The 21,719-nt window shown below is 38.4% G+C and overlaps 1 protein-coding gene across 1 annotated transcript; it reads left to right on the forward strand.

Moving 5' to 3' along the window:
- The first annotated feature begins 684 nt into the window (after nucleotides 1-684).
- Nucleotides 685-21,278, forward strand: onecut3b (one cut homeobox 3b). Its single transcript, XM_065272553.1, has 2 exons — nucleotides 685-1,755; nucleotides 20,878-21,278. The coding sequence occupies exons 1-2, from the start codon at nucleotides 726-728 to the stop codon at nucleotides 21,168-21,170; spliced, it is 1,323 nt and encodes a 440-aa protein (XP_065128625.1). The 5' UTR covers nucleotides 685-725; the 3' UTR covers nucleotides 21,171-21,278.
- Nucleotides 21,279-21,719: the final 441 nt, after the last annotated feature.

The raw sequence follows: 21,719 nt of genomic DNA on the forward strand, positions 1-21,719 counted from the left end.
TATTACTATTATATTATATTATATTATATTATATTATATTATATTATATTATATTATATTATATTATATTATACCTATTATTATTATTATTATTATTTACTAAACATTTGACTTAACAGACATTTTATATACACATTTCTTAAAACAAACAATTTTGCAGTCTTGGAATTTCAGGGTTAAAATTTATTTCAGACCACGACCCAAAACAATATTCAAATAATGGCTATTATATTTGGATTTAGCCCCACAGTATACTTATCATGTAAATTAATATTCTATATATTCGTCAGAAGCTTACACTCTTCAAATATTGGGTTGTGGTGTTTTTTACTCTAAGAGATGCAGTATTGGCATATACAGTCGTGCATTTAAACAGGTGAGTTTTCAGCACCGTGGCCAGCGCACGTCACGTACAACAGGCTTTTAATAGAGGCACGCACGGACGCACGCTGGCGCGCGCGCTCTCGTTCAAAGCCAGACGCGCGTACAGACTCCTAATAGAAGCGCTGTTGTAAGGCGAATAAAGCGCAGACACGCACTAAGCGCTCCGTGTGAAAGAGTGAACAAGCGTGATTTAACACAGGACAAAAGCTTCAGCACGTCATGTTGGACTTATCGGACACTCTCTGAAATCGATGGATTGCTTTTAAACGTTTTCGAGAAAATAAGGTCTTTTCTGGAGGTCTGAGAGCAGGAGCGGGTGGGAGGCGATATAGCCCTTCAAAATGGAACTCACAATGGAAAACATTGGAAACATGCACAGCGTTTCGCACTCACAAGCGGGAGACCTGATGAATTCCTCGCATGGCAGACCGTCGTCAGCTTCCCACCGGAACCTGGTCTCCCACGGACGCTCGGCGATGGTGTCCAGCATGGCTTCGATCCTGGAGGGCGCCGGCGAGTACCGGAACGACCCCGCGCTGTCTGGTCACCTCCACCCGGCCATGACCATGTGCGAGTCGGGAATGAGTTTGTCAAACACGTACACCACCCTCACCCCCCTTCAACACCTGCCGCCCATCTCCTCGGTCTCCGACAAGTTCCACCATGCCCACCCTCACCCGCATCACCACGCCGCTCACCAGCGACTCACCACCGGTAACGTCAGCGGAAGCTTCACGCTCATGCGGGACGATCGCGGTCTGGCCTCCATGGGCAACCTATACGGCCACTATCCCAAAGACATGTCCGGCATGGGCCAGTCGTTATCACCGCTCTCCAACGGCCTCGGTTCTCTGCACAATTCCCAGCAGGCGCTCTCCGCGTACGGGCCCGGCGCGCACCTCTCCAACGACAAGATGCTGTCGCCGGGAGGCTTCGAGACGCACGCGGCGATGCTTTCGCGGAGCGAGGAGCATCTCGCTCGGAGTTTAGGGGGCCACGGGCACGGCATGATCTCCAATCTTAACGGTATGCACCCGCACAGCCACTTGCACTCGCAGGCAAACGGACCCATGCTGGCCGACAGAGAGAGGCACGGCGCCGGGGCCGGACAGAACGGTGGCTCGGGGCAGGCGGAGGAGATCAACACAAAGGAGGTGGCGCAGAGGATCACGGCGGAGCTGAAGCGATACAGCATACCTCAAGCTATTTTTGCCCAAAGGATCTTGTGTCGGTCACAGGGAACGCTGTCGGACCTCCTGCGCAACCCGAAGCCATGGAGTAAACTCAAGTCCGGCCGGGAAACCTTCAGAAGGATGTGGAAATGGTTACAGGAACCCGAGTTTCAAAGGATGTCTGCGTTAAGACTTGCAGGTCAGTCACCATTAACCCTACATTTGGGTTAAAAGAAGACTAATCTTACATTGAGCAATTTACCCGTCACACCACAACAAATCGTCGTGTTTTCACTCAGCAGTTACTCAGTTTAACAAAAGATTACAAGAATACATAAAAAAGTTACTCATAAAAATAAAGTTCTTGAAAAGGTTTTTTAGCGGCCTATATGGTTCCATAAACAACCACACAAGCTTTCTGATGCACGCGCAGGTTCTTAACCTGGTCGATAAAGATTCTACTGACTATAAAACGTGAGAAAGAAATTGATCTTTCTTTTATATAAAGGGGTTTTTGCGGAACAAAAATACGATTCTTCTTTAACATCATCACAACAATCTCTTTTATTTTTAAGAGTATTAAACAAAAACAAAACATAAAATTATAAATTTGCGCGCAAGCTTTAAGGCACTGATAGGCCAACACAACTATACCGCCTAGAAAAAAAATAAACATTTTAATAAGACAGATTTCTAAAACACATAAAATAATCGAGCGATAAAATAGCATATAAAAATTGTTGTACATTTGTGCCATATGTTTTTGCACCCAAAAGTCTTAAATAAAAGCTCTTAATATCTATTAATAACCTAACTTAATTTAAAACCACATCTAACCAAAGAACCTTAGGTTAGGCTAGGCCTATTTACATTTGCATTTTCACTTCAGTTTTTTTTTATGAAAACAAAAAAAGGTTTTTAACGCCAAAATGGTTCTGCTGTTCTTGTGTGAATCTGGTGCGCCTTTGAAGCATTTCGTACAGTAGGTCTTTATACAGTAGTGTGTGGATGTCTCCGGACTGGATGACCATCAAACATTTAAGGAACGATTTGCTGTCACGGGCTGATCAGGGGATAGACCGACGACAGATGGGAGATCGGTGCTCGCTGGTTCCCTTGTAAATGCTTACATTTGTGTCTTCATTGGTATCTTTTCGTCCTCGGGGTCTATTTGATAGCCCGCGACCCTCTCTGGGGTTCAGAAAGCCGCGTCGCATATAAGCGGAGTGCGCGCGCTAGGGAGCGTGACCTCCAGCGGATCGATAGCGCAGTTTCCAGCTCCGCTTTAACTGGAGCGCGCAGATCAATGTTGGACTGGGAAGTGAGAAGCATCTAAACGCACTGACTTTCATTAATTTTAATTCCCTGATTATGGTCTTGTTTCCATGCATGTGTGATTCGGCCTGTATTTGGACGTGGCTGTTGTTGGAATTGTATTTTTTTCGTATTTCGATTAATTCAAATGCAGTCACTGATTAATAACATTTTAACAAAACTGTAAAAAATATTTCATAACTGAGAGCTTTCGCGTCACCTTGTGTTTGTAATGGTGAAGACACGTGTTAGCTTCAATTTACTCGACCCTAAAATGACATTAAGGTTATGACAGATGCAGACATATTAAATAATAGCATGAACTGAGGTGAATTGGGCCATGTTTTCACATCTCCAAAAATCAAATTTCTTTAAAGCTGTTCAATTCTTCATTAGCTACTAGACACACTTATAAATGCAGATTTGTGTAAAGTTAAATGCTTTTAAACAAAAAGTCACTTTCCCCATTACAAAAAATAACCATCGCTGTATTATAAAGCATGGTTTCTATAGGCCTATTTAAACCCTGGTTTTGCTAATCATAATTAATACACCAAAAATAAAAATCTCAAGAGAACCAAACTAAAGGTGATGAAATTCATCAAATATTTTATAACAGTCTGTTTATATAAATGTGAGCACATTTTAGTGTTAGATCTTTAATTTAAAGGGATAGTTCACTTTAAAATGAAAATTCTGTCATCATTTAATCGTCCTCATGTTGATCTAAATCTGTATGAATTTCTTTTTTCTGATGAACACAAAAGAAGATATTTTAAAAAATGATGGTGAACACACAGCAGTAAGTGACCATAGACTTCCATAGTAGGAATAAAATATTTTGGAAGTATTGTGATAAATGACTAAGAAAATATTTAGATAAATGATGGTAAGCACACAGTTGACGGTACCCATTAAATTACATCATATTTTTTATTCGTAATATGGAAGTCAATAGTCACTTGCTGCTGTGTGTATCATTTATGAAAATATATATTTTTTGTGTTCATCAGAAAAAAGAAATTCACACAGATTTAGAACAACATGAGGACGAGTAAATGATGACAGAATTTTCATTTTAAAGTGAACTTTCCCTTTAAAGATGAATATTCCAGCAATAAAAACAATCACGTTAAACAGGTTTTAGGAAAAACAAACAAATAAAACTTCAATTAATGAAGCCATTTGTGGTTCTAGCTGTAAATACTCTGCCATCTCTATTCATCACATTGATATTTCAAATTTATGAGTATATGAATCAATAGGATTTCTCCTTTTAGCTTCAGTGGGGTTGTGAGGATCAGTAAAAGTGTCTGTGTGTGGTTAGGGAGGGCAGCATTAGTGACCTGCACAGGGACATACGTCCAATCTCTCTACATCTGAATGTCTAATGGATCACTTGGCAACTGTGATTAATTGCTCCACAGCACAACTAAGACATCTCTCTCTCTCTCTCTCTCTCTCTTATTTATCTTTTAAGTCTCTTTATGTCTGAACAATAAAAATAGTGTTGAGGAATTACTGGTTATTATTATTAAGTCTCATTTTTGGCTCTTGTCATGATGTGTGGATATTCAGAACAGGTGTTGTGTTGGCGCGTGTGTTGATTCTCTGCTGTATTTTTGATCTGTTTGTCTTTTGTGGTCTGCTGTCTGAAAGTAAGATCATTCTCGTTTTGTGTTTCATTATTCTGCTGAAATCTCTCATCTATTGTTCTTGTGCTTTTCGTTTAAGTTATTATGCTTCTTTCCAAGTTGCCTTTGAATAAGTACATTTGCAAAACACATTAATGTACATTTTCTGTATCTGCATTTTGCGAGCAAATAAAATTAGTCTCCGGCGTTGTAAATATTTATTAAACCAAAGTAATCTCAAGCTTTAGTATTTCACAGCAAAGTTCTGAGAATACTTGAGCCGATGATCCCATGAAATCATTCTGCAGTAATGAAAGTGCAAAAGTAAAGCGGAATATTTCATGATTTGATTTGAATGTTCTCCATGAAAACTGATTATAATGTATAATTTGGGAATGTTGAATGTTGGGAATGCCCTTAAAAGCATTTCATCCGTGCCAAACAGTGTCCAAATCATAAATGGCTGAGATGGGCTCAGACATTTAACAAGCTTAAGGTTTGAATCATAAACCAGACTTTACAAGTGCAAAGAAATGGATGCACTGAGGGCTTTAGTAAATCCATCTTGTGCTGCGAACCCATTCATTAAGAACGAGCCTCTAATAGGCCTTTTTACAGACACCATAAGGGAATTTCCCTTCAAATAAGAGTCTGTTTAATAACACATGTGAAGAGTAGGAGACTTGTGCTAAGCTCGGAGATTAAGGTGAGTGTATCATGAGTCAAGACATCTAAAAGACACTCGTGTGTAATCCACAGCACAACAAGACAAACTACAACTGCTTGCCCAAATCAAAATAACATCATTTAACTCATATTTACATTCATGTTGTAACGATTCAAAAACATTTAATGCAAAGAAAACAACGAGAGACATTTATAACAAACAGATAAAATGGCTCACGCTGAAGCTTGAATGTACCGTATAAAGCACTGTTCAGGTAGTCATAATTCATTTTAGTCAAATATTGTAATTATTGCATTAGTCGTATAGGCCTGGTTTAACAGACAAGCTTAGCTAAAACCAGGACATCTTTTATAAACATGCCTTAGAAAAATAGACGAGTCAATGGCACTGAGCTATTTTAAGATCTGTACGTATAAGTTATGTTTAGTTGAGACACCTCAAACTGGGGGTTAATGTATTAAAAAACATGCTGCTATTATGATGTTAATTCCCATTTTTAAATGCATAAATAACCTAAAGTTATGGTTTTGTAGTCTAATCTTCGAGTAATCGTATAATACAGCTCAATAGTAACTTGAACATACCTTCATTGTAGAAAACAATCTGGGCTTAACTTTCAAGATGTTTATTTCCGTTTCGAGTTTCCCAAAGGACCGACTGAATCAATTCTGCTCAATATTTAGACACAGATCCTCATGTGTTTATGTGTGAGACAGAGATGAGATGTTTTTCTGAGTCATGTTGAAGAGCAGTGTTGTTGTTTTACCAGAGTAAACTGATGTCAGCAGTCTGATACGGCCGCTTTCTCTCTCTTCATTCTGCTGAGCTTTTACTAAACCACATGTTGACAGTGCAGACATTAAACTAAAGTTACTCAAATACATTTGACAATCAGACATTCAGTCAATGACTCGGCAGACATTTTAGAAACTTTCGTTGAAGTGACACAACATTTCATCAAAATAATCATACAGAAAAACACATGATCGTGGGATATAACATTTACATCTATCCTTCAACTCAACCTGGATGATGTTAAGCATTAAAGAGTACAAATTATGGCCTTTTTACAAGATAATATAAGTCTCAGGTGTGCCCAGAATGTGTCTGTGAAGTTTCAGCTAAAAAAAACCCACAGGTGATTTAGTATATCATATCCAAAAATCCCCTATTTTGGTGGGAGCAAAATCGCGCTGTTTTAATGTCTGTACCTTTAAATGCAAATGAGCTACAGCTCCTCACTTCCTTACAAACAGACAGTGAGCGCTTTCAGTTCAAATAGATCTGATTAATACAGTCTAGAAACAACACTATCTAGTGGACAGAGTACAATTCACTGAAACTATGGTAATTGAGGACTGTTAGTGGGTGGGGCTTTATCAGTGTGACCTCACATTGATGAGATAATCAAAACGGCATGTCTAATGAGACTGCTTTGGTTTAATGGGGATTAAAAAACAAGGAGCGGGTGGATTTTTTTCATCGTAGGGTGGTTGTGTAACACACATTAATGTCCAAACACCTTGTAAAAGTGGATTTTGCATAATAGGTGCCCTTTAAACATTAAGGGCTCTATCTTACACCCGGCGCAATGCAGCGCAATGCGCGACGCAAGTGTCATTTGCTAGTTTCCACCCTGCGCAATTGTAATTTTCACGTTTAGCGCCGCGTTGTTTAAATAGCAAATGCATTTGCGCCCCCTTTTGCGCCCATGGGCGTTCTGGTCTGAAAACGAGGTGTGTTCAGGCGCATTGTTGGCGCGTTGCTATTTTGAGGAAACTAAAATAGACTACGCCATTGACCAACAAAAACCTGGTCTAAAGTCTAAAGTCAATGGCGCAATGTGTTTTATGTTATTTAAAGAGCGCATTAGTAAAATGCGCCTATAAACGGGGGACAACGCGGGTTTGCTTATCACAAATTACATGAATGCGCAGCAGCACAAAAACGCTTTTAATTGTGAAAGATTAAAGGATTGAATGTAAAAGATTATTATTGAGTCTCTTGGACATAAATGAGGACTAATTATGAGACGTTAGAAGGCACAAAGAGCTGCTTCACCTGCAGCCTGGTCAACACAATAAATGTTTTGCTTTAAACAAATGCATCTGTTTTTAAATGTTTTTTTTTAATGCTCCTCACGGATTTATGGATGACTCTGTACCTGCGGATATGGTAAGATGAGAAACATTTTTAAGTAATGCTTAAAAAAACTCTTTGCTAAAAAAATGCTGTCCAGAGTGCTGAAACGTGAGGGGAGGGAGAGCCGTTTGTAAATTCTTTATCTCCTGTTTGTTACAAATAAAGTATTTTTAGAGTACAAACCTTATCTTACATAGCCTACTTGTAAATTATTTTTTGATGATATTGGATAGTCATACATTTAAAGCAATTGCCTGCTTTTTACTTCCATGACTAAAAGAAAACGGGTTTTAAAGGTTTTAATAAAAACAATTTCAATACAAGTGAAAAACAACACAATTATTTAACATTAATCTTAAACTGGGGATCTTCTTCCTCCGCTTAGTTTTTCAGTTTACAAAGTCCGTCATCTAAATAGGGATTAGACATAGCGCCAGCGCAACTTGCTTTTAAAGGGGATGAGAGCTGAGTCTCTCATTGGTTTACTGCACATTACGCCCAAAATACTCCCACTATAATAGGACCTACCCTTTTCGACCATGCGCTCGGCGCACAAACCATTTTTCCCGTCGTTAAATTAGCAAATGTGCATTCGGACACGCCCATTTAGACGTTGCGCTGTGCGCTTTAGACAATGCGCTTAGATCGTTAAAATAGGGCCCTAAAGCTAGATGTGTTTGGTTGCCTTCTACATGCTACTGGTTTTGAACTATTCAAATATTTTTTGCATGGGCACCTGTGCATTAATAAGCGTTTGCTCATCTTGTGACCGTAACAAATGTTTTTTATCAGATATCTACTGTGCTGTGATATAAGCAGGGGCGGAGTGGGACCCAAAAATCTACCGGGAAATTTCAATTTCATAGACCACCAGCCCTCCATGGTCAAAAAAATAAGCAAATGCTGAAATCTAAAATTACAATAAAATGACTGCACAACAACATGAAATACCAAGTGTAATAACTATTATTTAAAAGATCTTAAAGTCAACAACAGTTCCCTAGTTTTAGGTAAGATTAAGCTTACTATGGTTGCAAAGCAGTTGCTTATAAAATGATTAAGCCTGTTTGGAGAGAGATGTTTTATGTGACAAAATGTCAGTCATCGTGTGATAACGAAAATATAACGCAACTTACATGTTCTGAGCAGGTGTTGTCAGTGAACAGGCTGTAAACTGTTGGCTAAGTTACAGATACTCGTGAAAAACTGATGCTGATTATCTGGGAAACATTCTCTAACAGCAGTCAAGTTGTCATTGTTTGTGTCAAATTTGTGCATTTGTTGTAACATTAAAACAGGAGATCAGACTTAGGCTACTCTTTGCTGCTCAAAGTGATGCTCGGAGCTCCATTCCTCGATGGGTGTGCGAGGCTATGCTTTTTTATTGGTTGTTGCGTTAAATCTTACCCAGATACAACAGTCCTATTTTCTGATTGGCTATTGTGTAGCCTCTTTCTTTATTTTTTGATTGGCTGATAGAACTCCAGGAGAGACGGGCTTGATAGAGAGAGCGGTGCGGCCAGATACATTTTGAGCGCTAAAGCATATTAAATATATGATAAATAGGTTTTAGTGTGGCCGGAGTGCACGACTAAAGACTGAAAGCACGGCTATTATCAGACCGGCCTTCGCGGCCTTAAAACACTACCGGCCCACCGGGAAAAGTCCCGACTTTCCCGATTGCCACTTCGCCCCTGGATATAAGTGTAACATTGTGACACTGACAGACCATTAGCGACATATTAAAAACAAAAGAAGTCTTTTAACAATGACACAAGCCTCTCATGCATTCATATGAATGCAGTTTCACGAGTTTGCATAAACGTAATCGATATCAAGCATATTTGGTGTGCTGTCCGAGGGGAGGGCTCCAAACATGGAATATAAGCCCGAACCCAGAGTCCTCCCCCCTCTTAAACTGGGATAGATGAGAGAGAGGTGATGGGGTGGAGGAGGGATGCTGCAAAAACTCACGGGACAGAGGTGAGGGACGGCTATTGGATCACATGACATCACTTCTGAACTTAGTTAAATAAACTTCATGAAAAGTTGAAGCAAATCATAATGCAGCACTACTGTATAATGTGAAACATTATGTAGGCCAGCAATAATAGACATTTTAAACAACAGCAATAAAAATGTAAATCCATTTAAAAAAGGAATGATCATTGTTTGTTTTTATCTAGTACTGCCCTGAATAAGCTTCCCAAAACAGACGTTAACATATAGTTTACATACTACACATAGTATGTAAACTATAATTGAGTTCTTATGGAAATTGAGTTCTTATAGACTCTTGTGGTAGGTTATTTACAGCAATACTAAATAAAAACAAATGTAAATCCTCCAGTCATTATTAACAGCATGAGCTCAACTGAATCTGGCTCATTGGTGCTCTTTAATTTTCATTTATGAGTCTGAGTGTTCATCTCTGACAGTAATGAATAGATATCAGTCAAGCCATCATTCCAGCACTGTTATCCTGAACTCAAGTGTTGTAATGTTACACACATGACAGTAAAACACCGTGCACACAATCACTTAACCCGATGTGAGAAATGCTCAGGTGTTTTCTGCAGTTACACATCTCTTCTTCACTACAATCTGATGATCTCTGGGTTGAACGCAGCTCAAACGGTCAAATGAAAGTCAGTAGATGTTGAGAATTGCTGGCCGTGACAGAATCACAGTCCGTCGTGTGTTACAGCTTCTGTCTCTCACATTCACATGTTTGCCTGGCGCTGCACGTATGAGAGATCAATAATCCAACACACCCTCCCTCCATCCCCCCGTTTACTCGCCCATTCTCTCTGCAACACATCACAAAAATATTACCCACCATCCATTACGACTGCCCACGGTGCTACTGAATCACAAGAACAAAAATTCACATGCAGCTTCTCAGATGAGCCAACAGACTGCTGAATTCAAGAGCAGTTTATGAAGTGAACTAACACAAATCTCATCTGGTTAAAGGTAGGGTAACAGATTTGATCCTGAAACATTTTTAGTTATGCTGGTTAAAAGTCTCCTCACATCCTGATAGCAATCACTGTGTTAAGTTGTTTAAATGTATTTGTAAAAATTTATATCATCTGTGAAAGGCGTAGGACCAAAAAATGTTCAACAAATCATAGATTTCGGTCCGAACGGACGTTTCCTTTTATGTCCCTCATACGTAAGCGTAATTTGAATTCCCACCGCGCAGCGAGTCCACGCAGATACCATACGTCATCAGCGCGTTCACGTGCGCTCTGTCTGTAAACAGCGAGAACACCAAACTTTTCTGCTGAATTGACAACCTACACAGGAGCAACAAAACTAAATGCATCTTTTATAACAACAACAGCAAAAACTGCCTGGATCAGCAAGAGCAAAAACCCAAATTAACATCTGTAACTTTACTGCTTTACCGGCGAGATGCAAACAGCTACAGGAGGCAAAGGGTCTGAAAGGGTCGTTGCACTGTTTATTTTGGTAAGGTAGGTACGCGATATGTTTGTATTGAGATGGATTCAGATATTATACTTTGATGAAACGTTGTGTTGCTTATGAAATTTGTGTTCGTTTACGGATTAGCATAACGATATAGTTACTACGTCTACACAACCGAACGTGTGCTTAAAATAATTCTGATGTAAACCAGTTGTTTATGTTGGTTATTTTGGAAGTGTTATTCACTTTGTACTGCAAAGTTTTCTCACTGGTGAATGAGACATGAGACGTGACCGTCTGATCTGTGCGTGTTCATGTGTTTGGAAAGAGGCGTGACTTTGGAGAGCGATTTGACTTGAGGGTGGGATCGGGATTTCATTGCTAGGCGGCTACCGTTAGCATTTTTCCAAATGTGTTACCCTACCTTTAATTTCTTACATCACTGAGGTTTGCAAACCTTACCATAGCATCTTTTACAGCCTATGTAAGTGTCACTGATGTGAGATAAATCAGAACTCCCCAATCATGGTGACCATCAACAAACATCATTTACTATAAAACAACTCCAACAACAGATTGCTAACATGGTCAACATCAACAGCATAAATAAAGCCAGCAAACACTAAAACAGTCATCTTTTGTAAAAGAACTTCTATTTAATATTGCAATGCATGCTGGGAAATTACAAACCCTTAGAAGTAAAGCTGAGCTAAGATGTAGAGCTGTTATACATTCATAACACACGCACGCACGCACGCACCCACGCACACACGCACACACGCACACACACACACACACACACACACACACAGACATCTCCATAGACGCAATGCATTTCATACTGCCCAAACTGTTATATTCTATTCCCCTAACCTACCCCAATCCCTAACCCCAATGTCACAAAAACCTGTTGCCAGTCTTTAATCTATGAAAAACTACCATTTAGTATGTTTTTTTAGCTTTTCCGTTTATGGGGACACTCTCTGTGTCCCCGTAAACCACGTTTATAGCATAATAAACATGTCATTATACACTATTCATGTCCTCGTAAACCACATAGACCAACCCACACACACACACACACACACACACACACACACACACACACACACACACACACACACACACACACACACACACACACACACACACACACACACACACACACACACACACACACACACACACACACACACACACACACACACACACACGCACACTTTATACTTTAAAAGAAACCAAAACAACACAATATTTTTTTCCACGTTCTTCAAATGTCTGGAAATAACACTTAGTGTATTTTGAGGTTCACAAATCTGAACAGGTGAAATCTTCAAATATGTAAGAGATGATATCTGACATGAAAGCAGATGTAGAGGTGAGGCGGCCATTGATCGATGGTGAGAGAGATTTGACTTTGTGAGAAACAGAGGATGGAGGCAAGTTGCTGAAATGATCGATCGGTGCTTTAATAATTGATAAGGGAGTGTGGAGGAGACCTGAAGCCCATGTTACAGAGTCAGTTCTTGGTAAGCAAAGAAAGAAAACCATGCAACCAATACTCACAGACAACATTAACATCAGCTTGATGAAGAACAGATTGCTTTAAAGAGAAAAGGTTCAAGCGAAGTGAGATTTGTGATGATCACTGAGACAGATGTGCTCCAGACCAGCCGCTCATTTACATACAGGACTGATTACCATTTGTGTGCGTGTCAGCAAATATAGCAGATATATGAAGGTTGAAGTTGTGTAACACAGGTTTGAATGCATTCATCTGACACCACAGAGGAGCGTGAGACGTCTCTGATAATATGGGATTTTTCGTTTTGAAAATGAAAGAATTTGATTTGATGTGAAATCAAATGTGCCACACTGAATGTGTTAAATCACAACATCTGGCAACACAAGATGCTCATTGAAACTCTCTGAGATCATTAGATTCAGTCTGATGAGACGCCTGTCACTAAAGCAACAGGAAGGAAACCAAATGAGACGTTCTCAGATTCATGGACCTTACTTAATGATGTTGATTAACTGACCAATAGAGGATTACTCACACGTCTGTATGTGTGGTCATCTGAATGTGTGTTCACGTATGCACTGGGTCACGTCTGTACACGACAGTCACAGGTTTAAATAGTTGTACCTGTACATATGCAGTGTGTGTGTGTGTGTGAGAGAGAGATATTGGGTTATAGAGTGTGTCTGCGCTACACATTGTTAAGGCTTATCTGACTTGCGCTGAATCTGTATTGATTTCCTTTCTCCTGCATCTCTGGGGCTCTCACCAGCAGCAACCGCAACCAGCCATGCAAACTTACACACACACACATGCACACACACACACACACACACACACACACACACACACGCACGCACGAACGCACGCACGCACGCATGCACGCACACACACACACACAACAGTATTAACAACAATCCCATTGCTGCAGTAGATACTAGAGTACATGTAAAAACAGTATACAGTATGTAGTAGGCCGTATAGATTGGAGATCTGCTTCATTTATGCAGCTGTAATGAATCTACAGTAAAGTCTTTAAAAGCACCACCTGCAAACTCATGCCACAGATGTTTAAACATTAAACTACTGCTCATAGTCATTTAATCACATACAGCAAAGGTCTTCAACCTTTTTCAGGGTAGGGACCCATTAATGGATAGAGAGGAGAAGCAGGGACCCACAGAACATACATCAAATTAGGACTGTAGCTATTTATTATTATTAATACATACCTTGTTATTATGGTGATGTTACAAAGTGACTAAAATAATAATTTTTGGCATACAACATTACATTTTAATTTCATTGAATACTTATATTGGTATGTTATGCTTTTCATTTAAAGTTTTGTTTTGTTATCAGCATATTAATCCATTTTTGTTTGATACTTTAATTTGTCAAAAACTATTCTTTTGCATTCAAACTGTATTTCGAGGACCCATGTTGAAGACCCATGACATACAATATGCAGTTCTTCTAATCCCATATTAAATTAAAAGACTAAAAGCGACTCGATTATCTACACGGTAAAAAATGCAGCATTTTGTCAAATCAACATATATTTTTGTAACTTTTACTTAAAAAAATTAAGTTATAGAATTTTAACTTGTTTTCATAACTTATGTCAATTTATTAAAATAGTAGGTTGAATTTAATTGCAAAACCAAGTTGTTTTAACTTCATGCTGCATTTGATTTTTTTACAGTGTACATCATGAGGAAACAATATTGGTTCATTTTAAACCCACATTGACCTTGATGAGATGTTTATCTGAATGAAAAAGATTTTATTAATTTTTTCAAAACCTTAATTTCACAACACAACAGAGCTTTCAGAGCTGTTTTATAAACACAACATTCCTGTATTATACACAGATATGAAACCAATCTTTTACCTTTACTCTCTGTAGATGAGTCCTTCAGATCAATCCGACTGTCTATGAATGATGTTTAATTGAGCTGGAGGAGATAGATCTGGTCTGTCAGATGTTTGTCCACCGACACATTGATTTTGCAGACCAGTTAGGAAACTCTTTCTGATCTGGGCAACAGTACAATACATATACTATACTTATATTTTCAGTAAATCTGCTCATATCGCACCTGAATGCTTTTCTTAACACGTGCAAACATAAATGTACCGGGCCTTGTACAGTTGTGAGGTTTTATGAATATTAGTCACACTTTGGTGTAGCTGGCAACTACAATCTACAATTTATGTCCTCTCAGCATTACATCAGAATTTACATCAACTAAAAGGTAACATACAGTATGTCTCCTTTTCTAAAACACAGAATCACATAAAGTCTTGTGTCCTATAAGACTGAGAGATCGATTTTATTCTGATCTAACAAAATTATTCCTTTTAATCTTTTACGATTTTGCAGGACTGTATAGCAGTGTGATTAAGACAGATCAAAGTGAGTTAGTTAATAAAGATCATTTCATTTATAAATGTTATTTTTATCTTTTTGATTTGACTATCAATGATATTACAGTAAATAGAGGGGGGAGACAGGTTAAAAAAACGTATATCTGTAAAATAATAGGCTACTGGGGTTAATATTTAATATAAATAAATGATACACGTGCACCGCACATAAACGCATTTTTATATATATGTGTGTGTGTGTGTGTGTGTGTGTGTGTGTGTGTGTGTGTGTGTGTGTGTGTGTGTGTGTGTGTGTGTGTGGTTTAAATATTTAAAACAAGCCAATAATTCAGTCCTCTGCGGCTTTATAAATACGATATAAATGTAATACAATTCAACATTTTAGAAAAGATGCAGCAATATCAAACTAATAACTTAAACATCTATACCACTCGTCCTATCATTGTATTTTATTTTACAAACGATTGTAATATAGTTTTACTGAATTATTACTAAATAACGGGATTATGTATCGCGGCCTGTCTATGTTTTTTGTGTTTATTGCTGTTTATTGCTTTTAACTTATTTCCCTTATGGAAGAGAAACATTTTGTTGATATTATGGAGCATGACTAAATAATTAATGCGTTCATAATAAACGCACAACAAATCATAACGTCTTAGAGAAAATAATTACAACATAATAAAATACAACAACAACAACAAATATTGCGTTATGTTTTTTTCTGCCTTTAGAAAATCAAACAAATAAAACGCTGAGAATACAGTAAAATATTTGGTTTAGTCAAAGTCTCAGAGGGTTTAAACTCAGATCACGCGTATATATATATTTTACATATATTTTAGGTCGACTGCTCATTTACCTGCCATGCATTTATTTATTTATTTTTTATGCCTGCAGTTATTTCCCCAAATTTCAGAACTTTATCACGCAATGTAGCCTATAATAAACTAGGATCATGACGAATAAAACTGAAATTACTTCAATTCATTTAATTATTATTGTTTAAAATTGAGTTGATTTAATAATTAAATTAGAGGATTCGTGTTTTATTCCACTTAGGTTCCAAATGTGATAAAATACTGTAATAATTTTATAAATAACAATTTATCATTGCTTTACAAAAAAGGTAACTATTATTGTGAGATTTTAGTATCAGTTGTATAATTGAATCTCATAGTGTTTTAATGTCACGGGTGTGTATTGTTGAATGAAGTTGTGTTGAAGAGGATTTAATTGACATGACTGTTTCTCGCCAGCAGTAGCCCGGCCCGCTCGGGAGAGGGTTCGTTTCACCGCACCCAAAAACAGATCCGCCTCGCTCAAGCCATCGATCCCGAGCCGAGCTGTTAGCGGCCTGGTGCGGTTAGTTATTGATCCCGCCCCCTCCCCAGCCACGCCCATATTCACACACACACACCCATTTCAGCAGAAAGCATGATCATATATACACACATGTACAGTAACTGCAATGTTCACAGAGCTGTGGATGTTAGTAACTAGTTTAGTGTTTTATAATGTAGTATTATGAATGACATTAATGTTATCTATGACATCATTCGGACTGCACACTTTAAAAAGGGGTTTAAAATATTTAGCATCAAAAAGCCATGGTTCTGCTATTGTTTTACACCCCCCAAAAAAACACAGAAATTTAAATGTATTAACAGAATTTGAGATGGACACATTATATTTAGGATAAGAATATATTCTTGTTGATGAACATGCTGATATGTGTTCAAATATTTAACAAAAAGTTGTTCTAACCCTAAACCCAAGCGAAAATGGTAAAAAAAACAGAAAACAAATGAGAAAACAATAAATAAAACGTCACGAAACGATTCGCCATATAAGTGAATGGGAAGGACTGGCGTATCATATGCACGCAAAATCGGAATTTGGCGTATCTATTGCACGATAATCACACTGCGTGTCATTTGTACGCTTTTGGTGAGAATGGGTTGAAAATCCTAGAAGTCTAGAATACAGTAAAAGAAATAAAGTACACACACACACAAACACACACACGCAACTTTCAAGAATAGATCGAACCCATGACATTTGCGGTCTTCATGCTGTGCAAAACAAATAAAGATTTCATTTACGACGATTACCGCATCCCCAAATAAACGCAAAATAAACGTTTGTCCAGGGTCGAGGCGATGAAAGAATGAAGAAATATATGTCTCAGTAAACATTATCCTTAACAGATAACTTACATAGGTAGGGTAGCCTACCGTGTGCATGCTGTTTTGTCTAAACAGGTTATTTCTTCCTGGTTTACTCAGATTAGTAGCCTAAATGTGTCACGTTTACCGATATCTGCGCGTATAGTCTAATCAGTTTAAATAAAGACTGGACATTTCATTGTGTTAACATCTGTTTAGGTCATTATTATTCACAAAAATATCTGAACTCTGTCATAATTTTCTCGCCTCGAACATAGTTTACATCAGCTGTTTTTTATTGAGCTCCAGAAAGGGAAGGAAAGCGCCAAATACAAAAATAGTTAACGTGACTCATGTGAGTCTCTCATTCAAGTGTTGTTTAATTCACGCTTGTAGACATTCAAACCTGGCACCTTTTAGATAGGATAGTCACTGGATTAGACATTGGTTCTTGACCAATCAACAGTAAGGGCGAACTATTACTAGGCCTACGCAAGTAACGCAACGCGCCTTGCGCTGTGACGTGTCTGCATGCACGTGTTTAAATGCCACTGGGTTAAAACGTCTGCTAAATAAATGCACGCAGCAACACGACGAGGATTTCAATATTTAGCACCTATATATTCTACTCAGTCTGTTTACTCAAAATCATATCAAAGATATAACATATTTGAATAATTTATTTGACTTCAGATAATGATGATAACCTTGCTTTGTTTTCCTTTTTTAAAGCCATTTAAAGGCCCAATATTTATGAACAGACTAAATGTTGTTATTGTTGTTGTTTTTATTCTTAACTAAAAGTGCGTCTAATGCACCAGGCAAAATCTGCGTCTTTCTTCTGTGTGCTGTTGCCCTAAAAGCTGCAATCATCGATTTTCCTCTGTTTTCTCTTGCGCACGTGGTCCAGTAATCAGGGCCCCTTCCCGCGTTATCGATCCGTATTGATCCTCGAGCCCAGCGCGCGCCCACTCGCGGGGAGACTCAAGAGCGCGTGACATCAGGAGGCGGAGGGTGCGGGAACGAGCAGAAACGATGCTCGATACAGAAACACGAGACAATCGGACAAAAGATCTCTAAATATGGGTCAGAGAGGAGGAAGAGCTCTTAGATGATTTTTGAAGGAAATTTTAAACTTGATTTCTTCAACTACATCATTTGTTTGTCTCGTGTACTTCATTTCTGAATGCTTTTATAAAACAAAAAAATCAAAATGCGTTGTACATAATCTTAACATGTTACATGTCCAAAATGAAAATTAGATGAATGTAAAACACAGACAGACATGCAGATAAAAACACATGAGCAATGTTAATGTAGCCTCTGATACTTTGTATTATTTGTGATTGTGTGTGTACAGTATAAAGTGTTTAATTGTATTCTGTATGTAGGCCTATATGTGTGTGTGTGTGTGTGTGTGTGTGTGTGTGTGTGTGTGTGTAGTGGTATATGAATATGATGGATGAGCACGCTTCTGCTTTAGACGGCAGCAGTAAACAGATTTGACTGTGTAGGCTGGATCGATTGGCTCATGGCTCTCTGTAATTAGACATACAGAGCTCAGACTGGCATCAGCCTTCTCAGCACAATCTCACTGGGGGAACCCTCACCGCAACTCTGTGTGTGTGTGTGTGTGTGTGTGTGTGATAGTAATATACACAGAGAGAGAGAGAGAGAGAAACAGAGAGAAATCTTCTCTCAAACCAGTAAGATTGAATGAATAATAACAGTGAGGATTGTAAACGGAGACTTGACTGTGTTTTACAGAGTCTCTCTTTCTCTGTGGTCGCTGCTCTACATTGATCGTATCAAAGGTTAAAAGCATTAAAACATCTGGGCCTGTAACTCGGGTTTTGTCGCCTGTTTTAAGTGGTTTATAGTGACCACAAACACATCAATGTATAAACGGCCGTGTGACTACAAACAGCTCATAGAGTGGATTTTACCTGAGGGTTCTCAGACAATAATCCCACAGACAGGACACACAAACCCATTCTGTGCATAATTTCCATCGCACGCCCTTCCCTGAGTCATTTTATGAAATGGGTCCCAATTCTCTATTGAACAATTTCTGTATGATTTTTTAAACAGCATCATCATTATAACACATTAATATGTGCTTGTTCAAGCAAAATGAATAAAAAGCTGTCTTTATTAACTAATCGCTCAAACTAAACTAGCTGCAGCTCTCGGTGGTATCAGGGTTATGGTGTCCTCGCATTATGATTAAAAATCAACAATCTGAATCAAAAAGAAATACTATGAATATCTAGTGAATTGCATTATGGGATACAGTGTGCCCTCTTGTTTACTACACATTTTGCCAAATCAAGCAGATTAGTAAACAAACAAAAATCTGGTAAACAAACATGTGCATATTCAGTGTATAATATGCATACCTTATAATGCAGAAATGATATGAATAGTTCGATCAATGTTTCACAGCAATGCCAAAGAAACACTTTTAAGTCAAGGGATCCTTAAAAATGTCTGTAAATGTTTAATCTGTAAATTTTATGACAGGGATTTGAACTTATGATGCCAGGGACCCCCGAATATGATGAAACCTTTGGAAAGGGACCCCTACTATCAATAGTATCAATTTATATATATTTTTAATATAACGAATACACAGTTGGCTACACTTAAAGTAATGCTGAATGTTTAAACCTGAAGAGAAACATTTTTTAATTCAAATTTATTTGTAGGCTATTGCAGCAACTTAAACAATAAATCTCATTTCACAGCAGCTTTCCAAATAATACTGATCCAGTAGATGAAATAATGGGGAGTGTAATATAGACAAATTCAAAGGAAATTTAAACAATTCTGGGATGTACTGTACATAGCATGAAAGATGAAATAAAACCCAATATTTTTTTCTTTTTCCCCTATGGGTCCCCAGACCCCCGCATTAAGGAACCATACAGCCCAACAAAGGCCAATTAAGGGACCTTGATTTTTAAGTGTCTATTCAGCACATATATGCCTACAACTTTTCTATAAAACGTACAGCAGACCCAAATTATGTTTCTTCTGTTTTCAATAAACCAATATTTGTTTTTGAATGATTGTGAAACCAACGCATATTTTGTCATGGCACAATTCTGTTAATAAAATATACATAATTAAAATGATCATATAAACAATAACTAAATAATTATGCTGTATCGTGGAATAACTCAATGCAAACCCTTCAGTCGTGACTTATTGATGATACAGCACCGCCTCAAGTACCTTATTGCTTTTATAAAACAGTTACCACACACACAAATATATAAAGCAAAAATATAATAATAATAATAATAATAATAATAATAATAATGTAACTGTAGTAAAATGACTAAAAGTCTTCCTTCATCTGGATATAATAGTCCAGAATCACATTTATTTACATTGTGCAGTTATGCACCGCAGTCATAGATGTGTTTTATCATAAATAAACCATAACCATTGACCAATCAGAATCAAGAACAGGAACTTGCTGTTTTATAAAAAATATTTAAGCTTGCTATAGCAGATTTTTGTTTTGTACACTTTACCTAAAGCCTGTTTCATGAAATGACTCGACTGATTCTGTCGTCGCCGTTTTCGCTCAGCTGCATGTTTATAAATCTGCACATTGATGCCTGGTTTTACAGACAAGGCTTAGATAAAGAAAAGACTAGGCCTTAGGTAAACTAAGATGTTTTAGCACCTTTTATACTAAATAAAAAATTGTGCAATATTCACTCGTACTAGAAAATAACGAAACTTTTATTAGTTAATAATCAGTAGAGTTTTGGCCACTATCAAGGCCTTCACCAGACATCTTTTATAAACATACCTTAGACAAAGACATGACTGGTGTTTATCTTCAGACAAATCAATGGCACTGACATATTTTAATATTTGTCACTGTAGGTTATTCTCAGTTGAGATAACTCGAATATGTGTTTTAGTCTTGGACTAGCATTAAGCCTTGTCTGTGAAACCGGAAGTGAAAGTATTGAAGTTAAATGACATTTCTCTCTCTCTCTCGTGACAGCATGCAAGAGAAAGGAACAAGAACAGCACAAAGACAGAAACATGGTACCCAAGAAACAGCGTCTGGTCTTCACCGACCTGCAGCGACGAACCCTCATCGCGATCTTCAAGGAGAACAAGCGACCCAGCAAAGAGATGCAGATCACCATCTCTCAACAACTGGGCCTCGAGCTCTCCACCGTCAGCAACTTCTTCATGAACGCCCGACGCCGCTGCGTGGACCGCTGGCAGGACGAGCACGCGCCGAGCCCGGTTCAGCCCGGAACCTCGGCCACAACCTTCTCCAAAGCGTGAACGCGCCGGCCGCAGGTGCGAGCGGCGCAGGAGGAGGAGCCGCGTCACGTGAACCTCCTCACATCCAGCAGCAGATGACGATGAGCTACGGTGCCCATCAAACCTCATACACGTCCTCATTCGGGCACGGCTGAAGCGTTTTAATTTGAAAACAGGACTTTTATTTCAGTTCTGTTGAGTGTTTTATGTGCGCGTTGTGATTTCCCACCCCGTGCTTGATATTTGAGCTAAACCTCAGTCTCTGGGTTACTGAAGTTACGATACGGAAAATTTCTCTCTCATAGAGCAGCAGAAAGGAAGAAGGCAATAAGTATTTTAGCACACGTGACCCCCCAATCTCAGATTTTTTTTGTGGTACCATCGCTCTGCTGAATCAAGTGTTGACCCCGTGTTTGACATTTGAAACACACACAGACACACGCGCGCGTTTTCATGAGAATAGGATCTAATGTAGGATCTAATAGGATTAAATGTAGGCCCATCTGTGTTGATATTCAGTATTTAATATAGAGCAGAGCATCAGACAGATATCAGATCTATTCACTGCCA

This window comes from Paramisgurnus dabryanus, chromosome 6 (assembly GCF_030506205.2).
Source record: "Paramisgurnus dabryanus chromosome 6, PD_genome_1.1, whole genome shotgun sequence".
In the NCBI taxonomy this organism is placed as follows: domain Eukaryota; kingdom Metazoa; phylum Chordata; class Actinopteri; order Cypriniformes; family Cobitidae; genus Paramisgurnus; species Paramisgurnus dabryanus.

Excerpts from the sequence above, each read along its gene's own strand:
- onecut3b (XM_065272553.1), top strand. The coding sequence starts at position 726 with ATGGAACTCACAATGGAAAACATTGGAAACATGCACAGCGTTTCGCAC. Across the intron at positions 1,756-20,877 it reads GTCTGCGTTAAGACTTGCAG|CATGCAAGAGAAAGGAACAA; the intron begins GTCAGTCACCAT and ends CTCTCGTGACAG.